At 36.6% G+C, this 21838-nt stretch overlaps 3 protein-coding genes across 15 annotated transcripts; 2 read left to right on the forward strand and 1 right to left on the reverse strand.

Moving 5' to 3' along the window:
* The first annotated feature begins 39 nt into the window (after nt 1–39).
* LOC135166059 (uncharacterized protein) lies at nt 40–11649 on the forward strand. Of its 10 annotated transcripts, none has more exons than XM_064128003.1 (14): nt 40–58; nt 2095–2408; nt 4308–4405; nt 5105–5278; nt 6522–6644; nt 7166–7405; nt 7921–8049; nt 8121–8250; nt 9016–9138; nt 9225–9314; nt 9884–10007; nt 10088–10306; nt 10647–10738; nt 11357–11649. In XM_064128003.1, the coding sequence occupies exons 2-14, from the start codon at nt 2145–2147 to the stop codon at nt 11495–11497; spliced, it is 1947 nt and encodes a 648-aa protein (XP_063984073.1). In that variant the 5' UTR covers nt 40–58; nt 2095–2144; the 3' UTR covers nt 11498–11649. The 10 variants fall into 10 exon arrangements, with proteins under 10 accessions (XP_063984073.1, XP_063984067.1, XP_063984068.1 ...); XM_064127997.1 differs by lacking the exon at nt 40–58 and adding an exon at nt 65–252 and having other exon boundaries at nt 1997–2408; XM_064127998.1 differs by lacking the exon at nt 40–58 and adding an exon at nt 65–252 and having other exon boundaries at nt 2039–2408.
* LOC135166060 (uncharacterized) lies at nt 11504–14242 on the forward strand. Of its 2 annotated transcripts, none has more exons than XM_064128004.1 (2): nt 11504–12164; nt 12585–14242. In XM_064128004.1, the coding sequence occupies exons 1-2, from the start codon at nt 11825–11827 to the stop codon at nt 13886–13888; spliced, it is 1644 nt and encodes a 547-aa protein (XP_063984074.1). In that variant the 5' UTR covers nt 11504–11824; the 3' UTR covers nt 13889–14242. The 2 variants fall into 2 exon arrangements, with proteins under 2 accessions (XP_063984074.1, XP_063984075.1); XM_064128005.1 differs by having other exon boundaries at nt 12588–14242.
* Myo31df (Myosin 31DF) lies at nt 13999–21745 on the reverse strand. Of its 3 annotated transcripts, none has more exons than XM_064127991.1 (11): nt 21574–21745; nt 21296–21476; nt 19950–20056; nt 19672–19867; nt 19373–19592; nt 18592–18999; nt 17378–17752; nt 15545–16546; nt 15256–15446; nt 14934–15182; nt 13999–14869 (listed from the first exon to the last, which is right to left on the reverse strand). In XM_064127991.1, exons 2-11 carry the CDS (start codon nt 21382–21384, stop codon nt 14665–14667), a joined length of 3042 nt encoding a protein of 1013 aa, XP_063984061.1. In that variant the 5' UTR covers nt 21385–21476; nt 21574–21745; the 3' UTR covers nt 13999–14664. The 3 variants fall into 3 exon arrangements, with proteins under 3 accessions (XP_063984061.1, XP_063984059.1, XP_063984060.1); XM_064127989.1 differs by having other exon boundaries at nt 21567–21745; XM_064127990.1 differs by lacking the exon at nt 21574–21745 and having other exon boundaries at nt 21296–21560.
* Between the last annotated feature and the right edge of the window lie 93 nt (nt 21746–21838).

Raw genomic sequence — 21838 nt, forward strand, 5'->3', positions numbered from 1 at the left:
ACAGAGGGAGAGGAGAGGAGCTTTCTCTGGTGTATTGGGAGCTTCAGTACTGAGAGAGGTGGGTACCAACGTTCAGTAGACGATCGTGCGTGCCAGTGGCACAATCAGCTGCCTAAAAAAAATTTATTCAGTCGAGAGGGGAACAAAATACATCAGACGATAAAAAGCTCGTCACTGGATCGATCGAGACAACAAACTGTGATAATTAAATTTTTTTTTTTCCGCTGTCCTCGGATGTTTTTTCCCACCTGTGTAAGAGAATTGTTGTAATCGGTAGCGAATTCTCGGAGTTGGAATTTTTTTTTTAGGTTTTTGTAGTCGTGAGGATTAAATGAGGGAGTGAGAGACGAGCACGAGCACTTGTTGCGTTGACACGTGCGGAAACAATCTGTTGAATACTGGGAAATACTTGAATTTGTTGCGCGATGATTCGCGCTTTTACGGGAGAGCAAGTAGTTGCGGAGCGTGTGGGACAGACGGGAATTTGTAGTTATCGGGAGGGTGAGGTCGGTGGGGGAGAGGCGGAATTGGGGATTATGGGGGTTAGTGTTTATCAGTGGGGAGAGAGATGGGGGGAATGTAGGTGAATAATTTGGGGGGATAAATAAATTAGGGGATTTAAAGAGAAAAAATAAATGTTATTTCGGGATAGAATTGATGAAAAAATGGGGATATTCTGAGTCGGTATTTATTTAAATGACGAAAAATATATGAAGTGGATAAATATGTAGGTATATATGTCAGATATATATTTTATTAATTTTTTTAAAATCAATTTGTTCGTACGGATTGTTGCACTAAGATTTCATTGAAATTTCGCATAAAAAAGGAACAAAATATAAAATTAAATACATCATTTCATGATTAGTAAATTGGCCGTAATTTTTTTCATACATAAATGATAATTAAAAAGTTTAGTATAACATCATAAGTAACGATCTATAAATTATCTAATTTATAAAAATATTTTAATAATCGATTATTATCATAAAACACTCGATAATCCGACAAAGTTACGTGAATTTTTAATATTTCAAATCCAAAATCAAATCTAATCTAAAAATTGAAAAACCTAAGAGTCAAAATATTAAAAATCCAATCCAATCAAATTAAAAATCTCGCTCATCTATTCATTCTTAACAAAAAATAAAACAGATTTTCCTTTTTTTTTCGTTTTCTCCGAAACTTAAAATTTTCAATGTCAACAACGTCACCAATTTCCCTGAAATTTCCAGCGAAAAAACCCTCAACTCACTACAAAAAATTTCAAAAAATTAACGTTATACTCCCCGAAGGCCCTTAGTTCCCCGAAACTCGCCAAAAACATATTTTCTAAACTAAATATTCCTTATTTCGTCTGATGAATTTTTCCCGATAAAGAGGTGCACTCCAGGGTTGCATGGATTTCCCATAGCAAGAATGCAGTCGAGGGAAAATTGCGGGGAGGGTGTAGGGTCAGGGACGATCGAGACATGTTCAATAATAAAACCGTCGGGTATACATATACGTTCGTGGAAAATGAAGCTGCAAGAAAGAGAGAGAGAGAGATAAAAAAATCAACATCACGTTGAGATATTTTTTTCACTCTTTGTCATATTAAACGTGTCATAGCAGTAGAGTGGATCGTTGACGCAGAGACGCGATGAAGGCACGTCAAGAAAGCGCTTAACAACGATTAAATGAATCGTAATAGAGGCCCGTTTTGATTGGCTGCGACGGGGTCGAGGGGGAGGGGGATGTTATTGTGTAGAAGTTAAAAAGAATTTCATTCACGCGTCCTCCGTCTTTTAACAACGTCGAATAAAATTTAAATGTCAAATAAAACTGACGGATATAACGAAAAACGTTTGGATGACTTTTGGAATGTTATTTATTTTTTTTTTGGTAAGTTACCGACAGATCGACGCATTTATTAGTTCTTTGTTTGGAATGAGAGCGGGATCGTTCGATTGTACGATTTATTTGGTACTGGTTACTGATAAAGTTTGGGGTACAGTTTTATTTGGTGGCTATTGGCTGACTAAATCAAATAATCCAGAATTGCGGTGCCCGGAGTCGAAGAACCGGCGATGAAATATTATTTTGTTGATTCAGTAACAGTAAAAGGATTTAATCTCCTTGGAAGGGACGTAAAAAAGTGTAAAATGTCACCCCATAACGGCTCTTGCATGGCAGAATCGAGTTCAGTACGTAGTTTATCATCGGACGATGTGTCAGCAACAAAATCCAGGAGCAAATCATGTTGGGCGCGCGCTACAGATCCAGCTCATCGTCGTGGTAGACGTATCCAATTGCTGCAGATGCTTGTATTACCATTTATACCGATACTTGCCCTAATTGTACAGACGGCAAATACACTACACGATATTCTCATTTATCGTCAAGAAGTGTCCGACATTGAGAGCCAGGTAAATAATCGAATTATGTATTTATTGTTTGAGGAGAACAGGATTTTTAGATTTTGGAAGATCCTCCTTGACTATTTTAACAATTTTTGCTTTCAAGTGGAAGCAAATTTGAAATAGAAAATTTTTCGCGCGGAAAAATTTTTAGTGTTTTTCGACAACAGGATTTTTAGGAGATTTTGGAAGAGGCTCCCTTGACAATTTCTGCTGTCAAGTGAAAGCCAATTTGAGAGAAAATTTTCCGATTTGAAAAAACTATTTTTCTATATTTATTTCAAACAATTTTGGTATTGTGTTTATTTTTCATTTGTTTCCCAATTCATATTGTTTCATATTGTTTTTATTTGTTTCCATTTGTTGATATGTATAGGATAAGAGGGTCTTTAATTGTCGTATTAAATTTATCACTTTTTGCATCCGCCCGGAAGCGATTGTTTTCTCGTGTTTTTTGTGGTATTTTTAGTCATTTATTTATTTTGTATTTCTATAAATTTTTGGGTCTTTTTGCTCATTTGTCAGCACTAAGAAAAAGGTTAATTATTATTCCCACGATTTTTCCGTTTTTTTTTTTCACAATAAACAGAAAAAGTTAGCAGTGATATTAAGAGAATTTTGACGCAAAATAGTACATTTTATTACGAATGCAAAAAAGTTTTTGGACTCGCGAGTGATTTATATAACACACTCCCCGCGAGTATCAAACGATTTTTCATCGCGCGCTATCACCTGACTCGCGCCTAAAAAGTTACTTTTTCGTACAGTCCAATAAAATTTTTTATCCCTCCCCCATCATGAAAGATAGTTATTTATCAAGTTGCACAATAGTAATACGAGACCTAAGGCCAGTCCTTTTCAGCCGAAAAAAAAATTAAAAACGAGTGATAAAACTACATTTTCTCACTAGGACGAGAAAAAAATGTTATCTCACATTTTTTCTCTTCAACTTTTTTTCCATTGAAATAAATGCTAAGGAGGGGTTTTAGGTACGCGAAAAGAACATGAAAAATCCAAAAATAGAAAATTCCATCGTAATAAGAATCACCTACACATTTTTTTCAAGAAAAAAATAACTTGAGTTCCTTGAAATGGTATAATTACCTCATCTCCCCTCGTCGTCACCACAGAAATAATAATTTACCGAGGAAACCCTCCATCAAAGTGCCATTGCGTCAACTACAACTACGATATTAATTGACCCATTGAAAAAAAAATAGTGTCACAGTATCAACCCCTTTTTCTCAAGACGATGATGTCGTTATACTTTCATAAAACCGTCGCAGATGTGTACCTTCTCTCCCTTTTATTTTTTTATGTACGATCGATGGGATGAGTTATATGCCGTCGAGTAGTGGAATGAGTGTCGTACAAATATGTATTAAACGCACCCATGTACCTTTTTATTATACCACTCTTTCCTGCAGGAGAATAAAACCAAATGCACACAGCACCAGTCATTTACATGGTTTCAATGCACTCGTGCAGCACAAAAGATTGCCCCCTTTAGAAATAAAAAAAATGCCTTTGGGTAGCAGTACGTTTTGAAAGGATTCTCCGAAATATTATAAATAATTTTATGGAAAATTGAACGTGATTTTTATAGGGAACTTACGGTTTTTAGTCATTCAGAAGCGAAGTGGTGAAGGAGGAAAAGTTGACTTATCTCTTAGGGTAGTTCTTGAACGATATCTCCGAATCTAAGGGAGATAGCGCAGTTTTTGTTATAACATTTATTTTAGCCCTCAATTTTCTCCAGAAAAAAGGTTCTAATGGAAATTTTGCTGCCTCGCGTTGATTTCGAGATATTCATCAAAAACTGGGCAGGAGATAAGGATGACTGATCTCGCTACTAAATTCAGAAAAATTCATAAAATCCAATTATTTAAATTAAAATTAAATAATTAGGTGACTATAGCTACGGATCTGGGGGTCGTTGTGACACGTCTGCAGCTCGAGAGATCTGAAGTGGCATTTTTTATATACACCAATGGCAGCAGATTGAGGTATGTTTAAATAAAATCGTGCGCCTCCAAAAAATTCAGGAAAATTAATTTTTTTAATTCAAAATGAATCAAAAAATATCGATCCTGATCCGAAAATTCTTGTCACCTGTGATTCTATCAATATCCAGCTACATTATGTATCTCCAAAAATAATTGACTATTTTTTTTAGTAAAAAAAGATAAATCAGCTGTTGTGGATTTTTCATTTCACCAAAAAAAAACAAAAAAAAAATGAATTAAAAATTTCAAAATGAATTAAAAAATATCGAACTCGACCCAAGAGTTATTATCACTTGTGACTCTATCAATGTTCAGCTGCATTAGATTGCTCCAAAAATAATTAACAATTTTTTTTCATAAAAAAAAAAATCAATCAGCTGTTGTCAATTTTTCCCATCACCTTGTCATTGATATCGCGATGCGTATACAATCGCCAGTTCCCCAAGTTTATCTAGGACATGGCCGACACCCCATTTCCTTCGAGCGAAAAATCCTACCAAGATACCGATGAATGTAAACAAACCAGAAGACGCAATTCACTGAACTCAAGTGGGTGAACAATTTAAAGGGACAATAATCGATAACAGCTGATTTGGTATCAATGTAAAAGAGAAATAAGGGGAGTGAGTTACGTCTGACTATTTCCTCACCCTGAGGACCTCATTAAGAATTAATATTATGCACTTGGGGTGGTGATAGTGGCCAGTACGACTATCCAAAATTCAACTTGACCCAGAGATATGCGATGACTGATGAGACCTTGAGAAATTTGACAACTTGGCCATTGGTGACTGTTCCAACCGACGAAGCTAAAACTCAGACCTACGATGTTGTCAATAGAGAGGCATTTCAAGCTCGATTGGATGACTTCAGGTTAGTCCATTTGTTTAAACATTAATTTACTTAGGAAAAACCGCTGGTGAGCGACAACACAAAAGTTTTTAGTTAAAAATGATGGGAAAAAATTTATTAGAGTCTTATTATAATAATACTAATTATGAATCGTTCAACGATTTCATTTGCGAATAATAAATAATAATAATTACGTAGTTTTATACTGCAAAAAATAGATTTTTATTCATCAATTAATGCAATTTTTTTGAACGTTAATTACTTGACAATTTTCAATTTCTGTCAGTGTCTGGAGGATTTTTGATTATTCAAAGAAAGGAATTGATTACAAATAAATAATTAATTCAGTCATATCAATTAATTAAGTAGTCGTTCCAGTAATTAATTCCAAGTCCTGAGATAACAACGATAAAATGCGGTTCAAATGGATAGAAATTGAGAAAAACAATTTGTTTTTTATTTCTTAAATACTCAACTCATCTAAAAAGTGAAAACATTATTTATAAGATTATTCACTTTCATTAATATTTATATTAATTTATTCCATTAAAAAAAAGACTAGAAATCGAATGTATCGCTAGTCTTTCCCTCCAAAAATAGAAATCGATTTTTACAATCGGATAATTAATTTTTTCAATTCAAATAATTACCTAATACTTTACGTAAATTCCATCCCCTCAAATAAATTTTAAATTCGAATGATTCCCTTCTCGGGAACAGCTGATGCGGAAAAATCAAACGCCTAAAAAATCTTAAAATAAATAAAACAATCACCGGAAGTCCCTCGCGTATTTAATTTTCGGAGCCTGCCACATGGCACATGTATTGATCGTATGAATGAAGTATCGACGTACAAAGATTTTTTTTTATTTCAACCCAACAATCACTCAATGACCAATATAGGCATTCAGGTCGGCGTAATAAATTCGCTCAAAGCAGAGCATCTAGGGTAGCGCGCGCGCACGTCATACGGATGACCGCACCACCGATCATTTGGAGTACCTAAATGTTACATATGCAGGAGTAAATGGAGTCCTGATCAATTCAATCAATTTTACATTGTCAAAGTAATTTTATTGTCGTGAGGGCTGAAGGGAAAAATCGATCCATTAAAAAAAAACGCATACAAGGTTTTTTGTCAGTGTTTTTGGACGCATACCAGAGTATATATATTATATATAATATATTGTATGTATTATGTGTATATTATATATTGAATATTAAATATTTTATATTATATATTAATATTATCGTTAATTCTCAGGCAGAAAATCAACGAAGAGAGCAGTATATCGGAAGTTATGGCTTGGTACGAGAATGTTAATGCAGAAATGCTGAATATACTGACCAATCAGATCAAGGAGACTGATAACAGCGGAGTCTGGAGGTAACTCGGGGAAAAATCCCCGTAAAAAAAAAATTTTTTAACATTTAATTCCGGAAAATTCTATTTATATTCGTAATTTCTTAAAAATATGAGAAATACATGAAAAAGAATTTTATTTATATAGATAAGTATGCTATATATTTTTTATATACTGATGATGGTCCTTAGACGATGTTAGATCGATAGATATCGATTTATGAATCAAAATAAAAATCGAAAAACCAATTGAATCAATTAATTCATTGGGATCATCTGTGAAAAAATTGTCTTTTCGTTTAACAGTATCAGAAGTAAATAAAAAATAATTAGAATTTACAAATTGGGTGACATTTTAAAGATAATTAAATAAACTTTTTAATGAATATATCAGATATATATTTCTATGGAATATTACTATATTAAACAATTCAGATGAAACTTCAGAAGTTTTGTAGAATTTTTTAAAATATAAATTTTTTCCTCTGGGAAAAAAATCCCTCTTCATCGCTCCACTCCCTCGATTGATGAAATATTGATTGCAGATATTTAATCGCCTTTAAGAATCTATTACGGAGCATTGAGAGTATAGGGATAGCCTCGGTATACGGGATCAATTATTTCGGACGGGGAGTTCTCCTCCGAGAGAACTACGTTAGTTATATCCGTCACGAGGCACTCGGAAAAGATCTTCTCAATGGATCTCTGTCGTATGTACCGGACCTCAAGGCACTGTACGCCGATCTCACTCGAACAATGCCGGAGTACGGTAAAATAAAGTCAAGGTAAATACAGCATCCGGTGATAAAAAATATTAAGAAAAAAGTACTAGCGAGATGGTAGAACTAAATAACTCACTCTTGAGTATTGAGTTTTTGATGAATATCTCAAAATCTAGGGGAGATACCGAAATTTTTATTATGACCATTTTTATGAAGCAGATTGAGTACTACAAAAAATGTCTTAACACAAATTTCGTTATCTTGCTTAGATTAAGAGATATTATTCAAAAACTGAACTGAAAGATGAGTCGTATCTCCTGTTCTCACTTTGCTACTGAAATTTTATGCTATCGGCTTTTGAGAAATATCTCGGAATCTAGGGGAGATAGGAAAATTTTGATCATGACCTTTTTTGTCAAGCGAATCGAATGCTACAAGAAATGTTATAACAAAAATTTCGGTATCTGGCTTAGATTCGGAGATATCGCTCAAAAAGTCGCCTCAGAGATAAGGCAATTTATCTTGTTTTACCACTTCCTTACCGAATTAATGATTAATCTGTATGTTTTTTCCCTCAGGCGAGATGAGATTTTACGCAACAACGACCGGCAACCGAGTGTCGAGGACGCCATTGATTATTTCGACTCCATGGCAGTTTATGTCGATGAATTGAGAAAAATACAAACAGCATTGCGTCACATGATACGGTAATTAAATTATCTTTCACGTTCACCAGCTCGACGATCCTTTGATCACTGATGCTTGGTATTATCGACAGAGAATACGTCAATTCAACGCTTCAGAAGGCAAGCAACAAGCAAGTCGCCGGAATAGCCATTGTCGCACTTGTTCTCGTCATTTCGCCGATTATTATTGTTCTTGTGCGAAATGCCGTCGCAACGATTCAGGTAATCGCAGGGAATTTATCTAAAATCCGAGTTAATTTCCGGGGAATGTATTCCATCAACTTCTGCACGCAAAAATGTTATTTTTTCAATTCTACCACTGGCACTGAAAATTTTATTCGCAAATGCAAATTTAGTAGCGAAGTAGTAAAACGAGATGAGCTAGTTTTGACTACTGGCCAGTGTTTTATGAATATCTCGAAAGGTAATCGAGATAACGAGATTTTTATTATGAACTTTTTTATCAAGCGAATTGAGTGCTACAGAAAATGTTATAACGAAAATTTCGATATTTCACTTAGATTCGAAGATATTAGTCAAAAACTCGACTAGAAAAAATTCAATCTCATTTCATCATTTCGCTATTGAAGTTTTATTTTACCAGATGCTTTGATAAATATCTCGAAATCTAGCGGAGGTAGCCGAATTTTCATTATGACCTTTTTTGTAAAGGGACTTGAGTACTCCAATAAATGTCCTGACAAAAATTTCGCTATCTCCCTTAGATTTGAAAATATTCTTCAAAAACTCGACTAAGAAATAAGTTTACTCACCTTCTTTAACGACTTCGCTACTGAATAGTTTTTTTTCTCTGGAAAATTCTGTAAAAAAATTTTACAAATATTGTCTAATTCACAGAAATTTGATCACATGTCCGGTATAATTTTATTATAGCAGCGCTAGGATTTTTCAGCTGCATTATATTTTTTTTCAGCGAAAATTCTGAAATTTTTCAGGAAAATTTTCATTGACTTTACGCCTCAACAGGTATACGCAGCGAATCTCGCCCAAAAGGCAAGGGAACTGAAACGTGAGAAGAGGAAAAGTGACACTCTATTATTTCAAATGCTTCCACCATCCGTTGCCCAACAACTCAAGCAGACGCAGCAGGTTGAAATGCGTATGCATGCTAAACACTTAATCTCGAACGTTTCATATCCAATTTCTGATGAAATATTTATTTTTTCGATTTTAAGGTGCCCGCGGAATATTACGAGGCTGTCACTGTGTATTTCAGTGACATCGTTGGCTTTGTGGAAATAGCCGCAGAAAATACACCACTCGAGGTAATTTATTCCATCGAGAAAGGAATTAAGTAAAAAGTACAGAAAAATCTCTTTTTTTATGTTTTTTTTGAATGGACGAAAAAAATAGAACTCTTCAGGAAATTTTCAGATTCATCACCGAATCACCGAATAAAATATGAAATGGTCGCATAAATATTTGTCTCTCTCTGGAATTTTAAATTCATTTTTTTTCTCTATAACATTTTAATTTTTCTTTTTGTTTTTATTAAACGAAAGGGAAAAAAATTGAAATTTGTAGGGAATTCTCAATTTATTCCCTAATAAAGTTTAAAATTGTCTGGCAATTATTTCCGCGGAAATAAAAAATATCGCGTAATTATTTTTCTCTCAGTGGAATTTCAAATTTAATTTTTTGCTTCGTAAGATACAAAAAAATATTTCTTACAATTTCTGTAAACTTGCCATCCATTGTTGCGATGAATTATATTAACAAATATTAAATTCCGATTCTTTTCGCAGAGAATTCCTTCTTTATTTTATCGAGTGAAAAAAATTCCACAAATTTTTTTCAAATATTACGATTTATTTATTTTTTTTATTCTTTCCAGGTGGTGACGTTCTTGAACTCAATTTACAAACTGTTCGACGCGAGAATCGAGTGCTACGATGTTTACAAAGTGGAAACTATCGGGGATTCCTACATGGTTGCGTCCGGATTGCCTGTTCGAAACGGTAAAAATCCACGGTTTTCCCATTCCCATAAAATATGTAATAATCGTAAATATGTCAGACACGAGATGTCTATTTTTCAGGCGATAAACACGTGTCTGAGATAGCGACAATGGCCCTGGACCTGTTGGCTGCGTCATCGGTGTTTCAAGTACCAAAGCGACCTGGTGAACGCCTGCAAATTCGCAGTGGAGCACACACTGGGCCAGTTGTTGCTGGCATTGTTGGGACCAAAATGCCCCGGTATTGTCTCTTCGGGGACACAGTGAACACAGCGAGTAGAATGGAGTCGACAGGAGAAGGTAAACAAATTGTGAAATGCGCTGGAATTTTTGTCGATTTTATTTCTATTTCTTCATTTTTTCTGTTGGAAATTTTTCACAAAATTTTGGGCACATAAATTTCACTTTCCAAGGTTTATAGTTACTAATGATATTTATCAAACTGTTCTCACTACTTTCGTCACTTTAATCGATCTTTCATCAATTTTTTTACGATGGGAAATTTTTATCCTCGAGGTTTGTCCTTGTGGATTTGAAAAAACGATAAATGAAGTGTGAACTTTCCAATTTCACGAGTAGACGATTTTTTTGGCTGAATAAATCACTCTGTTGGGTCTAGCCTTTGGAAATTGTATTACAGCTCTGCGTATTCACATAAGCCTGGAGATGAAAAAGGCCCTAGAGGCTGTCGGGGGGTTCAAGATAGTGCATCGAGGGCTCGTAGATGTCAAGGTAATAATAAATCATTTCTTTTAATTAATAGATTTTTTCAAAATTTTACGACATGAATTTTCTCGATTTTTTATTCTTCTGTAGCGAAGTGATAAAACGAGATGAGTTGACTTGACTTTGAGTCGAATTTTTGAACTGTATTTCCGAATCTAAGGGAGATGTCGAAATTTTTGTCATAACATTTTTTGTAGTTTCCAATTAGCTCTACAAAAAAGATCATAATGAAAATTCAGGTATCTCCCCTAAATTTCGAGATAATCATCAAAAACTAGGAACACAATTTTTGTAGCGAAGCGCTAAAGCGTGATAATTTGAGTTTTTCCTCCTCGAGTTTTTGAGTAATATCTCGAAATCTAAGAGAGATAGTGATATTTTTGTAACTACACTTTTTGTAGTACTCCATTCTCTCTACAAAAAAGGTAATAATAAAAATTCTGCTATCTCCTCTAGATTCCGAGTTATTCCCCAAAAACTGGTCAGCCGTCAAACGTGTTTAATCTAGTTTTCCTACTTCGCTAACGATGTTCCCCCAAACAGATCCACAATAAAATAACAAATTAAAAATTTTCCAAAAAAGGACAATTTGCATCAAAACAATCAATATGGATTGTCTTCCAGGGTAAGGGCCTGATGGACACCTACTGGCTAGAATGCAAGGACGGTGGTATAGCCCGAGCGACGGAGCTGGATCTTCCCACGTTCTTCGAAGACGTTCGCCCGGTCTTCATGCGTCGTCTGCGGGAGGAGGAGTCACTCTGATGTGAGCCCTACTCCCGTCGGGATCTCTGGTACCTAAACCGACAGGGGCCACTACGTCCAAACCCATGCATCCGCCTGTCCCAGCCGAACCTGATAGATCACCTGAAGCGACCGGGCCTGACACCTGGACATCCGAAGAAGACTCGGCTGTCCCAGCCCAATCTCCACATTAATCCGGTCAAACCACCAGCCCCTCAATCTCAATCGTCAATAGACTCGCAGGACTCAAACATCACCGAGAACACTCGATCAACCACTCCATTACCTCCCAGCTACTCACCAGCGAGCCAGAGGTCTCGATACTCCCAGCCAAACCTCCCCACTCTCATGATCCCCTATAACAGCGATAACTCGAGGTCAAGTGCATCCCCGGACAGGAGATACAGAATGTCCCAGCCAACTCTCAACTCTAGTTTCTCTGGATTTAATTTTGTGGGGTCCAAATTTTCATACAATAGTCTACGCACATCAGGGGATGTCTCCATGAGTTATCAGATCAAGGAGGACAGACTGTCGACGCCGAATGTTCACTCGTACCTGGAGGCAGGCAATTTTGGAAGAAAATTGAGTGGCCAACATGTCTCACCCTCCAGGCTACTTTTTGGGCCAACGGCGAAGAGGGATAGACTGTCTCAACCGACCTTGGTCACTGGGGATTATTATCCAGGTCAGTGAGTGCATTGAGGTTTGGGAGATTGTTCAATTATTGGAGTTATCGAAGGCCATTGGTCGGGGGGTAGATTCCAAAAATATGATTTCAGCATTGAAGTGGGGAAATTAAATGAACTGACTTATTTGAGCGGAGTTTTTGAGCTGTATCTACGAAACTAAGGGAGATAGCGAAGTTTTAGTTATTACATTATTTACAATACTCAATTTACTCTACAAAAAAGGTCATAACAAAAATTTTCCTATCTCCCCTAGATTCCAAGATATTTCCCAAAAACTGGTCGATCGTCCAAAAGGACTTATCTAATTCCACCATTTCCAGATAATGTTTGTCCCTTAATTTCTCTCCAAAATTTCTCGACCTCCCAACGTTTCCAAAACCAATTTTCCTAATGTAATGACTCTCGCTGCCCTCCAGCAGGTCGAATTCACCATCAGCGGTTGTCCTACCCCTGTCTTCACACCTGGAACGAGCGCCCAACGACGCTTCACTCTCCCATAAAGCAAAAGCGTTTGGGTCCATCGAAGATAAAGGTGAGCCAACGAGATCGTCTCTCCGCCCTGGACTTCGGTTCCAAGTACAAACCAAAGGACACAAAAATCCGGGACCGTTTTTCGATCCCAGAGCTGGAGAGTCAGAACGAGTTGAAGTTGATCGCAGGAACGCCGAAGCAGAGGTTCAGCCTTGACAGCCAGTTAAATCCCGACGGAACACGAGCCCGACGTCTCTTACCCTCTCCAATATCCGAACACCAGACGAAGGACGACAGAACGATTGCCCCAAGCGATGGTCTAGAGGGTGTCATCATCGCCTCGGCAACACCTCTGCTGCCATCATCAGAGAGGCAATTCCTGGTCCCCATATTCCACTCGAAACCTGTGACAGCACCTCCACCAACGCCAGTGGTGTCACGTGAACGAATGTCAGTTCCTGAGATAAGGAACTCCAGTCTTAGAAGACTTCTGGATCCACCAAGTCGCCAGAGGCACAGCATTTCGACATTTCGTCAGAGTCTGATGAGCATTGAAAAGTGTCCAGAGGGTCTCGATGCACCAGAGGGTGTGACAATCACCGAAATATCCGAGGAAAAATCAGAGACGAAGGAGAAGACCAAGAACGTCATCGTCGAGCCACCGGTCACCGAGGGAGACGATTCCGAAGTCAAACTCATGCCTAAACACATTCAGAAACATTATTCCTACACATACGACACCAAAGAAGAGGCCAAACGAGTGATTGGGAAGTTGATGGCTGGAAAACCGAGGAAGAAGTACCTCGAGAGCAACTTCGACGAGAACGAGCAAATCATCACGACGGTTATCGAAACTGAGATACCAATGATCCTGAGCAGTCCCAAGTACATGAAGAAGACACACGTCTACTCCAGCGAGCCACCAAAGTGGATGAAGAAGTGCCTGGAGGGGGACAAGAAGATGGAGGAGACGATGAGGATCAATCAGAAAAATAAAACTTCACCAGGAAAGAAAACATCGCCTGGCGCTGCTTCCCCGGGAAAGGTGAAGAAGAGAGAGGGAAAGGAGGAGAAGGAAGTGAGGGATACTCCTCAGGGCAAAGACACCACGATTCGAGTAAAATCGTCCAGGAATCTTGGGGAAAATAAGTACGAAGTCGCTGTTAGCTCTAATATATCGGAAACTGAACTTTGTAGACTTTATGGTATTGATTGTGAATCAGACAGCGAAGATTCGACTTCTGTTTAATTCTGTTGTATTGTGTTGTCTCACGTTTTTCATTAATTTTTTGTCGAGTCCTGAATTTTTTTATACAGCCGGCTGCATAAAAAAAAATAAAAACAAGTGGAGAGTCAAGATCTGTTTAAATTAATTTTATTCAATTTTTCTCTCATCTTTGACAAGTCTGTTACCAAAGATATCAATTTTTTTTATACAGGTTTATGTATTAAATTAATTTTGATAAACAAATGGAGTCTTGAAACCTGTTGAAAGCCATTTTATTGAATTTCTTAATTGTTCACGAGTCTATTGCCAAGAATATTAATTGTTTATACGCAGTCCAGCGTATCGAAAGACATTGATAAATAAGTGAAGACTCAACATTTGTTTAATTTAATTTTACCGATTTTATCTCTCATTATTCACAAGTCTATTGCACAGAGTATCAAATTTATATCTTCGTAAAATAAAGAAATCATTTGCTACTCTGGCATGGCACAAAAAAATATTTTTCGTTCATGTAATATTACTCATTAAACGTGATAAAAATTGTATAAAAATACACTTTCAAGACGAAAGAAGTATACAACATCCATATATTATATATTATAAAATAAATTGAGAGAATAAACAAATCGCCCAGCGGATTTTTGATCAATCAGTAGTACAAATTGTATTTTTATCACTAATTACGTTACTCAGGCCACATTTTTGTAATCCAATTGTAACAACAAATTTTAAGTACACAATTTTTTGTACTCCCAATTATTTATAATATTACCATATCAATAGATTTATTTTATTCACCGGATACTCTGCCTACCGTTGACGCCAGCATCAATAATACTAACAGACGGTGGTAATGCATGAACAATTTGATCTCCATCTTTGAAAAACGACGGAGTAGACACGTCTGATCTCACCTCGACCCTCAACAATCGACTTTTGTTTCCAACCATGCACTTGAATCGCGTATCAACAGTCACATGAAGATCACTTCCCCTGAGTCTGAATAAAAAATCAAAAATCAACAGATGATCAACAAAAAAAAAAAATCTAAATAATTACGTACTGATAGTATCTCGTACACAACACCCCAACGACCTCCCCCACCCTATTATCCTTGGCAGTGATGGAGAAAATAAAATCATTTCCTCTGTTGGAATGAATGGTGACCAACTGATCAACTCCTGGTGATACACTGATACCAGTGATTTCAGTTATCGGAATTCCTTTTTTCATAGTCTTAAATTTCGAACTCTCCAATTTGTAAATTGCGTGCTCTGTAATAACGAGCACACGATCCGCCTGTTTATCGAATCTATCGAAATAAGAATGTTGATTGAATGTATGTGTGTATATTATAATGTATCTGTAATATATCAAATATTTACCGATTTGTTTTCCTGATAAATCCACTGAATAAAACTGTTTTAAAGTGATCCGAATTTTTTAAATTGTTTATGGAAGCGTTGAAGGCATCATAATGAGGATTTTCCTCTGGCCTGGAGAGATAATTGCCCTCCCAGCGTCTCTCCTGCCCCCAGTACTGTCTTTTGGGCCTGAGGACAGCCCCCGCGGTCATCTGAAAGCCAAAAAAAAACGTCAACACGTAAAATATCTATTTCTCCAAAAAATCATTGAATCAATTAAACAAATTGACTTTCAGTAAAAAAAAATTACCTTGAGCCTCAGCTGTGGCCACTCCTCCCTGGGGATCTTCCTCAAGATCATCCAGGCATACCACCTAGCAAACATCATCCTCAGGGAAGGCACAACGTGTTTCACATAATAATTTTCCTGGGGCCACTGCAGGTTCTTCCCATAATTATGCAGATTTTTCGCATCCCTAAAGGTTCTCTCCAGTTCACAGATATAACGACGTCTCTTCATCCTCCTGTAGCACTCCATCATGACCATCGCAGCCTTCATCTTCTTGTACATCATCCTGCACAGGTACCCTCGCCACTGCTTTTGCAGAAGAACAACGATTCCGGGAATTAAATCACTTCTCGCTTTCTCCAGTGCAAACAGAGTCTTGGGGGATCGAATGAAGACCTTGGTATGTCCATATTTGACATCATGAGCGAAGCCCTTCTCCTCGAGGAGTGTCCTGACCCCATCCTTGTCACTACCACCTCGGAAATTGGGCCACGTGTACTGGGAGATCATTTTATAACGTTTCAGGAATTTATCATATCGCTGTCGATAAACAAAACCCGCCCTCCTCACGAGAATATTCTCCAGCAATCCGAGGTATCGTACCTGGTGCTCAACCCTCTCGTCGTCGAATATCACGGGTGACTTGACCTCGTTGGGTTTTATACAACGTACGTAAAATGGCTCTTTACTCGTTAAATTCTTCACAAGAGCAACCATTGAATTCCGAAATAATGTGCCAGCGGTTAACGGCCTCTTCGTTGTTTTCGTTATTGCATCTGAACCTTCTGGCCACATTTCACTTACTATTTTACTGTTACTGTTGTACATTAACCGCTTGAAATCTTGGAACAATGTATCTTTGTTTTTATCCAGAAAACCGTTGATGTTGTACACAACATCGCCCGCGTAGTGCTTTATTCGGAATTGTTTTCTGTGCTCCAGTTGCTTGTCCATTGGGCTCAGCTGGCGGGAGGTGTAGTGCTTGTGATTGGATAGCTTCTTGTCCATAGCTTCAAGCAGCATCTGGAGGATCAGTTCGTCAGTAATTGATTTTTTAAATTAATTTTTTTTATGTAATCAGTATTTCTGTGACGATGTGGTAAAACGATAGTAGTTGACTCATTTTGACTCGAGTTTTTTTAACGATACCTCGAAATATAAGGGAGATAATGCAATTTTTGTTATAACATTGGTTGTAGCAATTGATTCGTCCTACAAAACAGTTCTGAAAACAATTTTGCTATCTCTCTTAGATTTCGAGATATTCATGCAAAATTGGTCAATAGTCAAAAGAGACTTATCTCGTGTTTAGAAGTTGTAAATTTCCCTTCAATATTTTCAATTTCTTTTATATTTCCTTCCTGTTCTAGTATGTTTTCCTGACTAATTATCATATATAGTTATTGCTCATGTATTATTAAGAATCAGGTTACGTAAGCTTTTTATCTATTTTTTCACTAATTTATGAGAGAAATAAATGATGTGCATTTCGATTTTTTCGATAAAAAATCTAAAAAAAATGTAACAAGTACATAAAGCCTCACTATTCATATACTGTTTCAAAGAACTTTCAATTCTTTTCAAAATGATGTCGAAAAATCTTACTCTAGGTCCCATGGAGGCGTAAAAAATCCACTCAATCGAAACTTCATGTTTTCCATCTAAAAACATTCATAACTCAACGAAAAATTCTCAAAATTAAACAAATCAGTCGTAATTTGTTAATTCAATTAATGAATTTTCCACTGAGTAAATATGATGTACAGTTAATAGAAAAGGAAGAATAACTAGGGCAGATAAACCAAAGAAGGAACTCTGCAGCTACCGGAAAAAATAATAACCCTGAAAATTCACCTCGTCCGTGATCTTGCCAACGTTCAAACAGGCTTCGTCCATTATTGCCAATATGCCCTTGTGGTTCTGTTCAACAAGATCGCATATAATTTGATTATTGAAGTACTCAATCGCCTGCCAGGCAATCCCCTCTCTCTGATACTCCTCCTGTTCACGTTTGAGTACTAATTCTATAAACAACTGTTGCAGCTTCTCATTGCAATAGTTGATGCAAAATTGCTCAAAGCTATTTGCCTCGAATATCTCAAAGCCGTAGATGTCGAGTACACCAATGACAGTCCCTCGGTAACGTTTGTAGAAACCGTCGTCATCGTTGACGTTTATACAAGCGTTGATACGTGATACTATCCAGGAAAATAGTCTATCGTATATTGCCTGAATAAATAAATATATATTTAGAACTCGATAAATGATAATAAATGGAAATTCATTTTTAACCTCAGAAAGTTGAAAAAAATTTCAGAAGAATAGAAAATTGTTATTAAATAAGAGAAAAATGTCAAAATATTATTTTAAAAATTGGAATGATTTTTTTGTATTTAATTGAAAATTTTCAAATTGATTAATTAATTAATTAATTTCTAATTTAATGAAAAAAATAATTTATTTGTAAGTGAATGAACTGCAAATACCAGTCGTTTGAAACTTTTGTTTTTCAGTTAATTATCATCGGACGGAGCTCATTAATAAGATCTATTTTCAATCATAATTTGAAAAAATTAATGAATGGACTAAAAACTAAGGTGAAATCATTTAATAATTTTATATAATTAATAGAATAATTAATCCCCGAATAATTAATGTGAAGATGAATTTTAATTTATATCCGTGGATAGACCTTCAATTTACACAATTAAAACGCTACCATTCGGATGTAAAAATTGTGCGGCAAGAATAGTTGCTAAACATCGACCTTTTGCAACTTGAACAACGGCAACAATACAAATTATTGCCAATAGGTTACCACAACTCCTGTAATTACGAAATCTCATGCAATTCGACGAATAAAAATCATTCCAATTCAGCAATAAAGAATAATAACATCGCTGACTCCTCCAACAAAATATATCTTCAATCAAGTTACCAGGAAACAAAGGAGACAACTAATTAATTTAACTAATTCGATAAATTAAAGAGTTTTCGATATCTCCAATTCTCCAATTAAATTTGTCCCTAAATTATATGAATAAATAGAAAAAAATATATATATATACTTTTGCAAGGGCATCGCGTCCATACTCAGCCTCCATGAGCCCGTGGCTCTTCTGCATAATTTCTCCCCCAGCTGCAATAACCCGTTCCGACAGAGCCTTCCCCAACTCATTAGAATGAATTCCAAAGAGTTTCGCTGCATCGTTCAGTGCTTTTTTATTTTCAATCACCAATTTTTCATCCTCGAGTGTAAATCTCACGTTACCCAAGTGAAGTATACCCGCGATAACATTCCAAATTGTGTTAATATCGTTGGACGTGAATCTGAGGGTACCCAGTGCAGAATTAACTGCTTTGAATTCACTCCTATCAGTTGTTACGTTTTTTCCATGACTTATGTAGTAATAGACACTCGGGTCTGATATAAGACCGCGTGTGTTCAGTTCTGTTTCACTACAGCCGTTCAATAGCTGCAAAAACCATTCAGAATGAATTGGAGGGATCGGCGAAAGAGGTGGGGTAAAACGGAATGATTTAATTAAGAACGATTGCGATGTTAATGAGTCACGTCTTATTTATAGTGGAGCAAAAGGAAACGTTTTCCATCGTCGATAACTTGGGATTGATTGATTGAAATTCAATAATTTTCCTTTAATTTTAAAGTTCTATTTTCGAGCTTTGAAATGAGAAAAAATTTTATTGCTTAACTATCATTAAAAGATTATAAAATCCGTTTTACCCCATCACAGGACAGCTGATTAAAACAGAATGTCTGCCTTAAAAATAAACAAATTGTTTCTAAGCAAAGAATGGAATTTTCTAACGATAAAATGTTTTATGTACCTGATAAAAACAATGAAAATTTCTCTCTCCTTTTTGCTGATAAACAACTCTGGACTTTTCAAGAAGATAATTTGTCACATGTCCGCCAACAGGATCTCCCTTGAAGTCAAAATTAATATCCATGTATTTCCCAAACCGCGAGGAATTGTCATTTCTATTGGTCTTGGCATTACCAAATGCCTCCAAAATGGAATTCGACTGAATAAGTACGTTCTTCACCCTAAAAATTTCAGGCTCCGTTATCCTTACACATTCAACAACTGACAAGCAATTAATCGATATTAGTAAGCAATTTAAACCTTTCAATCTCCTGTTGACCAGATAGATTAGTGATGGCAGCAATGTACTTCATAATTATTTTACTGGCCTCGGTTTTACCCGAACCAGACTCGCCACTTATGACAATGCATGTGTCACGTCCTTGTTGCTTCATTTCGCGATGGACAGCATCGGCAATCGCGAATATGTGAGGTGGATTCTCAAAGAGTTCCCTCCCTGCAATTGATTTATAGAGAAAAAGGTGGTGTTTAAGATTATTTTTATTTAATCAATATTCGATGGTGGTGGACTCCGTTACCTTTGTACTTGTTTATTTGATCTGTCTCGTAGTTGTGGGTTGTCCTGTAGGGATTTACACTCACGCATACTTCACCGATGTACGTGTAAAATTTTCCACCGGAAAATCTGTTGAAAAATTGGGGCAGAAAGATCTGAATTTGTTTCGAAAGCCAATTAATTTTCTTTTTTAGGATTTTAAGGATTTTTTTGGGGGAATTTTTGGTGAATTTGAAAATAGTCGACGATTTTTTATGAATTCTTACTGGTTTTTTCAGGAAGATAAAAATGTTTGGGAAAGTATTGGTGGCATTTCATCATTTTCAGAATCAATTTATGAATTTTAAATGAATTTCAAAGAAATTTTTCAAGACGTGACATCATAATTTTATCCGGAGTACAGATACTTCTCTCCCCGCAATGAGTCATTACAGTTCAATTACCAAGATTTATGTCTTCCTTTGACTCACTCAATTCATTTCCACACGCCCTAAAAAATCCCCAATTTCTCCACCCAAATTTCCCCCAAAAATGTCCAAAATTTCCCAGTCAACTCCAAAACCGCGAAAAATCCCCCACTCATTAAATTCTCTAATTAAAAATCATTCCGCCGATAAAATAAAAATTCCGGTCTTTTATCAGTGACTTATCACCGGTACTTGTGACTCGTCGATTTGATAAACCTTATCACCAAAGGTTATTTGTGCCAGGAAAAAAGACGAAAGAAAATGTCGCTAAAAATTGATAGCCTAGAAACGTTGAAATCAAATCAATGACATAAATATGATGTCACGGATCGATATAGCGCTTCAATTCTATCTAAAAAAAAATCATAACATAAAGGATGAGTAAATAAGAAGTCTGCAAGTGTCCCTGAATGACTCATTTCCCTATGTTCATCCCACTTGACTCTCAAGAACAGAAGTAAAAGTAGAACATCAATGCAAGTGGATTGAAAATTTATTTAAAAAACAAAATCTTCCCCCGGAGTCTTAGCCACGCCCGCCAATGTTGATTACCAGCTCTGTCAAGTCCCATTGGACAATTACTTCGCCTATGGAGTGATTAATCCGGCGTTAGAAAAAAATTTGAATGTTTTTTCCCCCTGAGAGTCAACTAATTTTCAACAACCCCTTGTTTCCGAGGGAATCTCCAATTCCAATAAACGTATTGAAACAGAGGATTTAAGAATTTTTTTTGCACCGATAACTGAGCCAGTCCAGTTATCAAAATTACCTGTCATTAAACTAACTGCAATTTCTCTCTACTTTTACGATAAACAATGACTGGTAGTGGTTCATAAATCCTGTCATGTGAATGTCATAAACTTGTAGTAAAAAAATGTCGCTTTGAAGAGCAAATTCTGACCTTGTTTTGAGGTTTTTCACGACATTTTCAATGCTGATTTCATCGAGTAGAACGAAATCTCCGATTCCAACTTCAGGGTGGGCTGCCATGGTCACCAGTGAAGCCCTTGGACTCCGTTAAATCCCTCGTTAACTCGGACAAATAAATGTGGAACACTTGTTGACACTCAAACTACCACAGACTTGTAAAATAAAAAAAACTTATTATCGACAACGAAGACTTAACGGTTGCATTTGACTTTCAATGCATGTGTGCCACCTGGCTGACTCACCACTCACGTCTCAACGGTAACCAGTAACCAGAGTGTCTGTACTCCGGTGATTTCGCTGTGTTTATCGTTGTACACGCACACGTCCCCGATCACACATGCACAGAATTTTATTCAACAACTGGCAGCCAACGACCGACTGATTCTTCGGCGCTCATCGGCTTCCCCACGACTGGCCGGTGGTTTTAAGCTGGCCCACGAGGGTCACAAGATTCTTAACAAACATTTCCTAAACAATCCACGAGGATCACAAACGTCGTGCACCTTGTGCGCAC

The sequence above is a fragment of the Diachasmimorpha longicaudata genome, chromosome 9, assembly GCF_034640455.1.
Source record: "Diachasmimorpha longicaudata isolate KC_UGA_2023 chromosome 9, iyDiaLong2, whole genome shotgun sequence".
In the NCBI taxonomy this organism is placed as follows: Eukaryota; Metazoa; Arthropoda; class Insecta; order Hymenoptera; family Braconidae; genus Diachasmimorpha; species Diachasmimorpha longicaudata.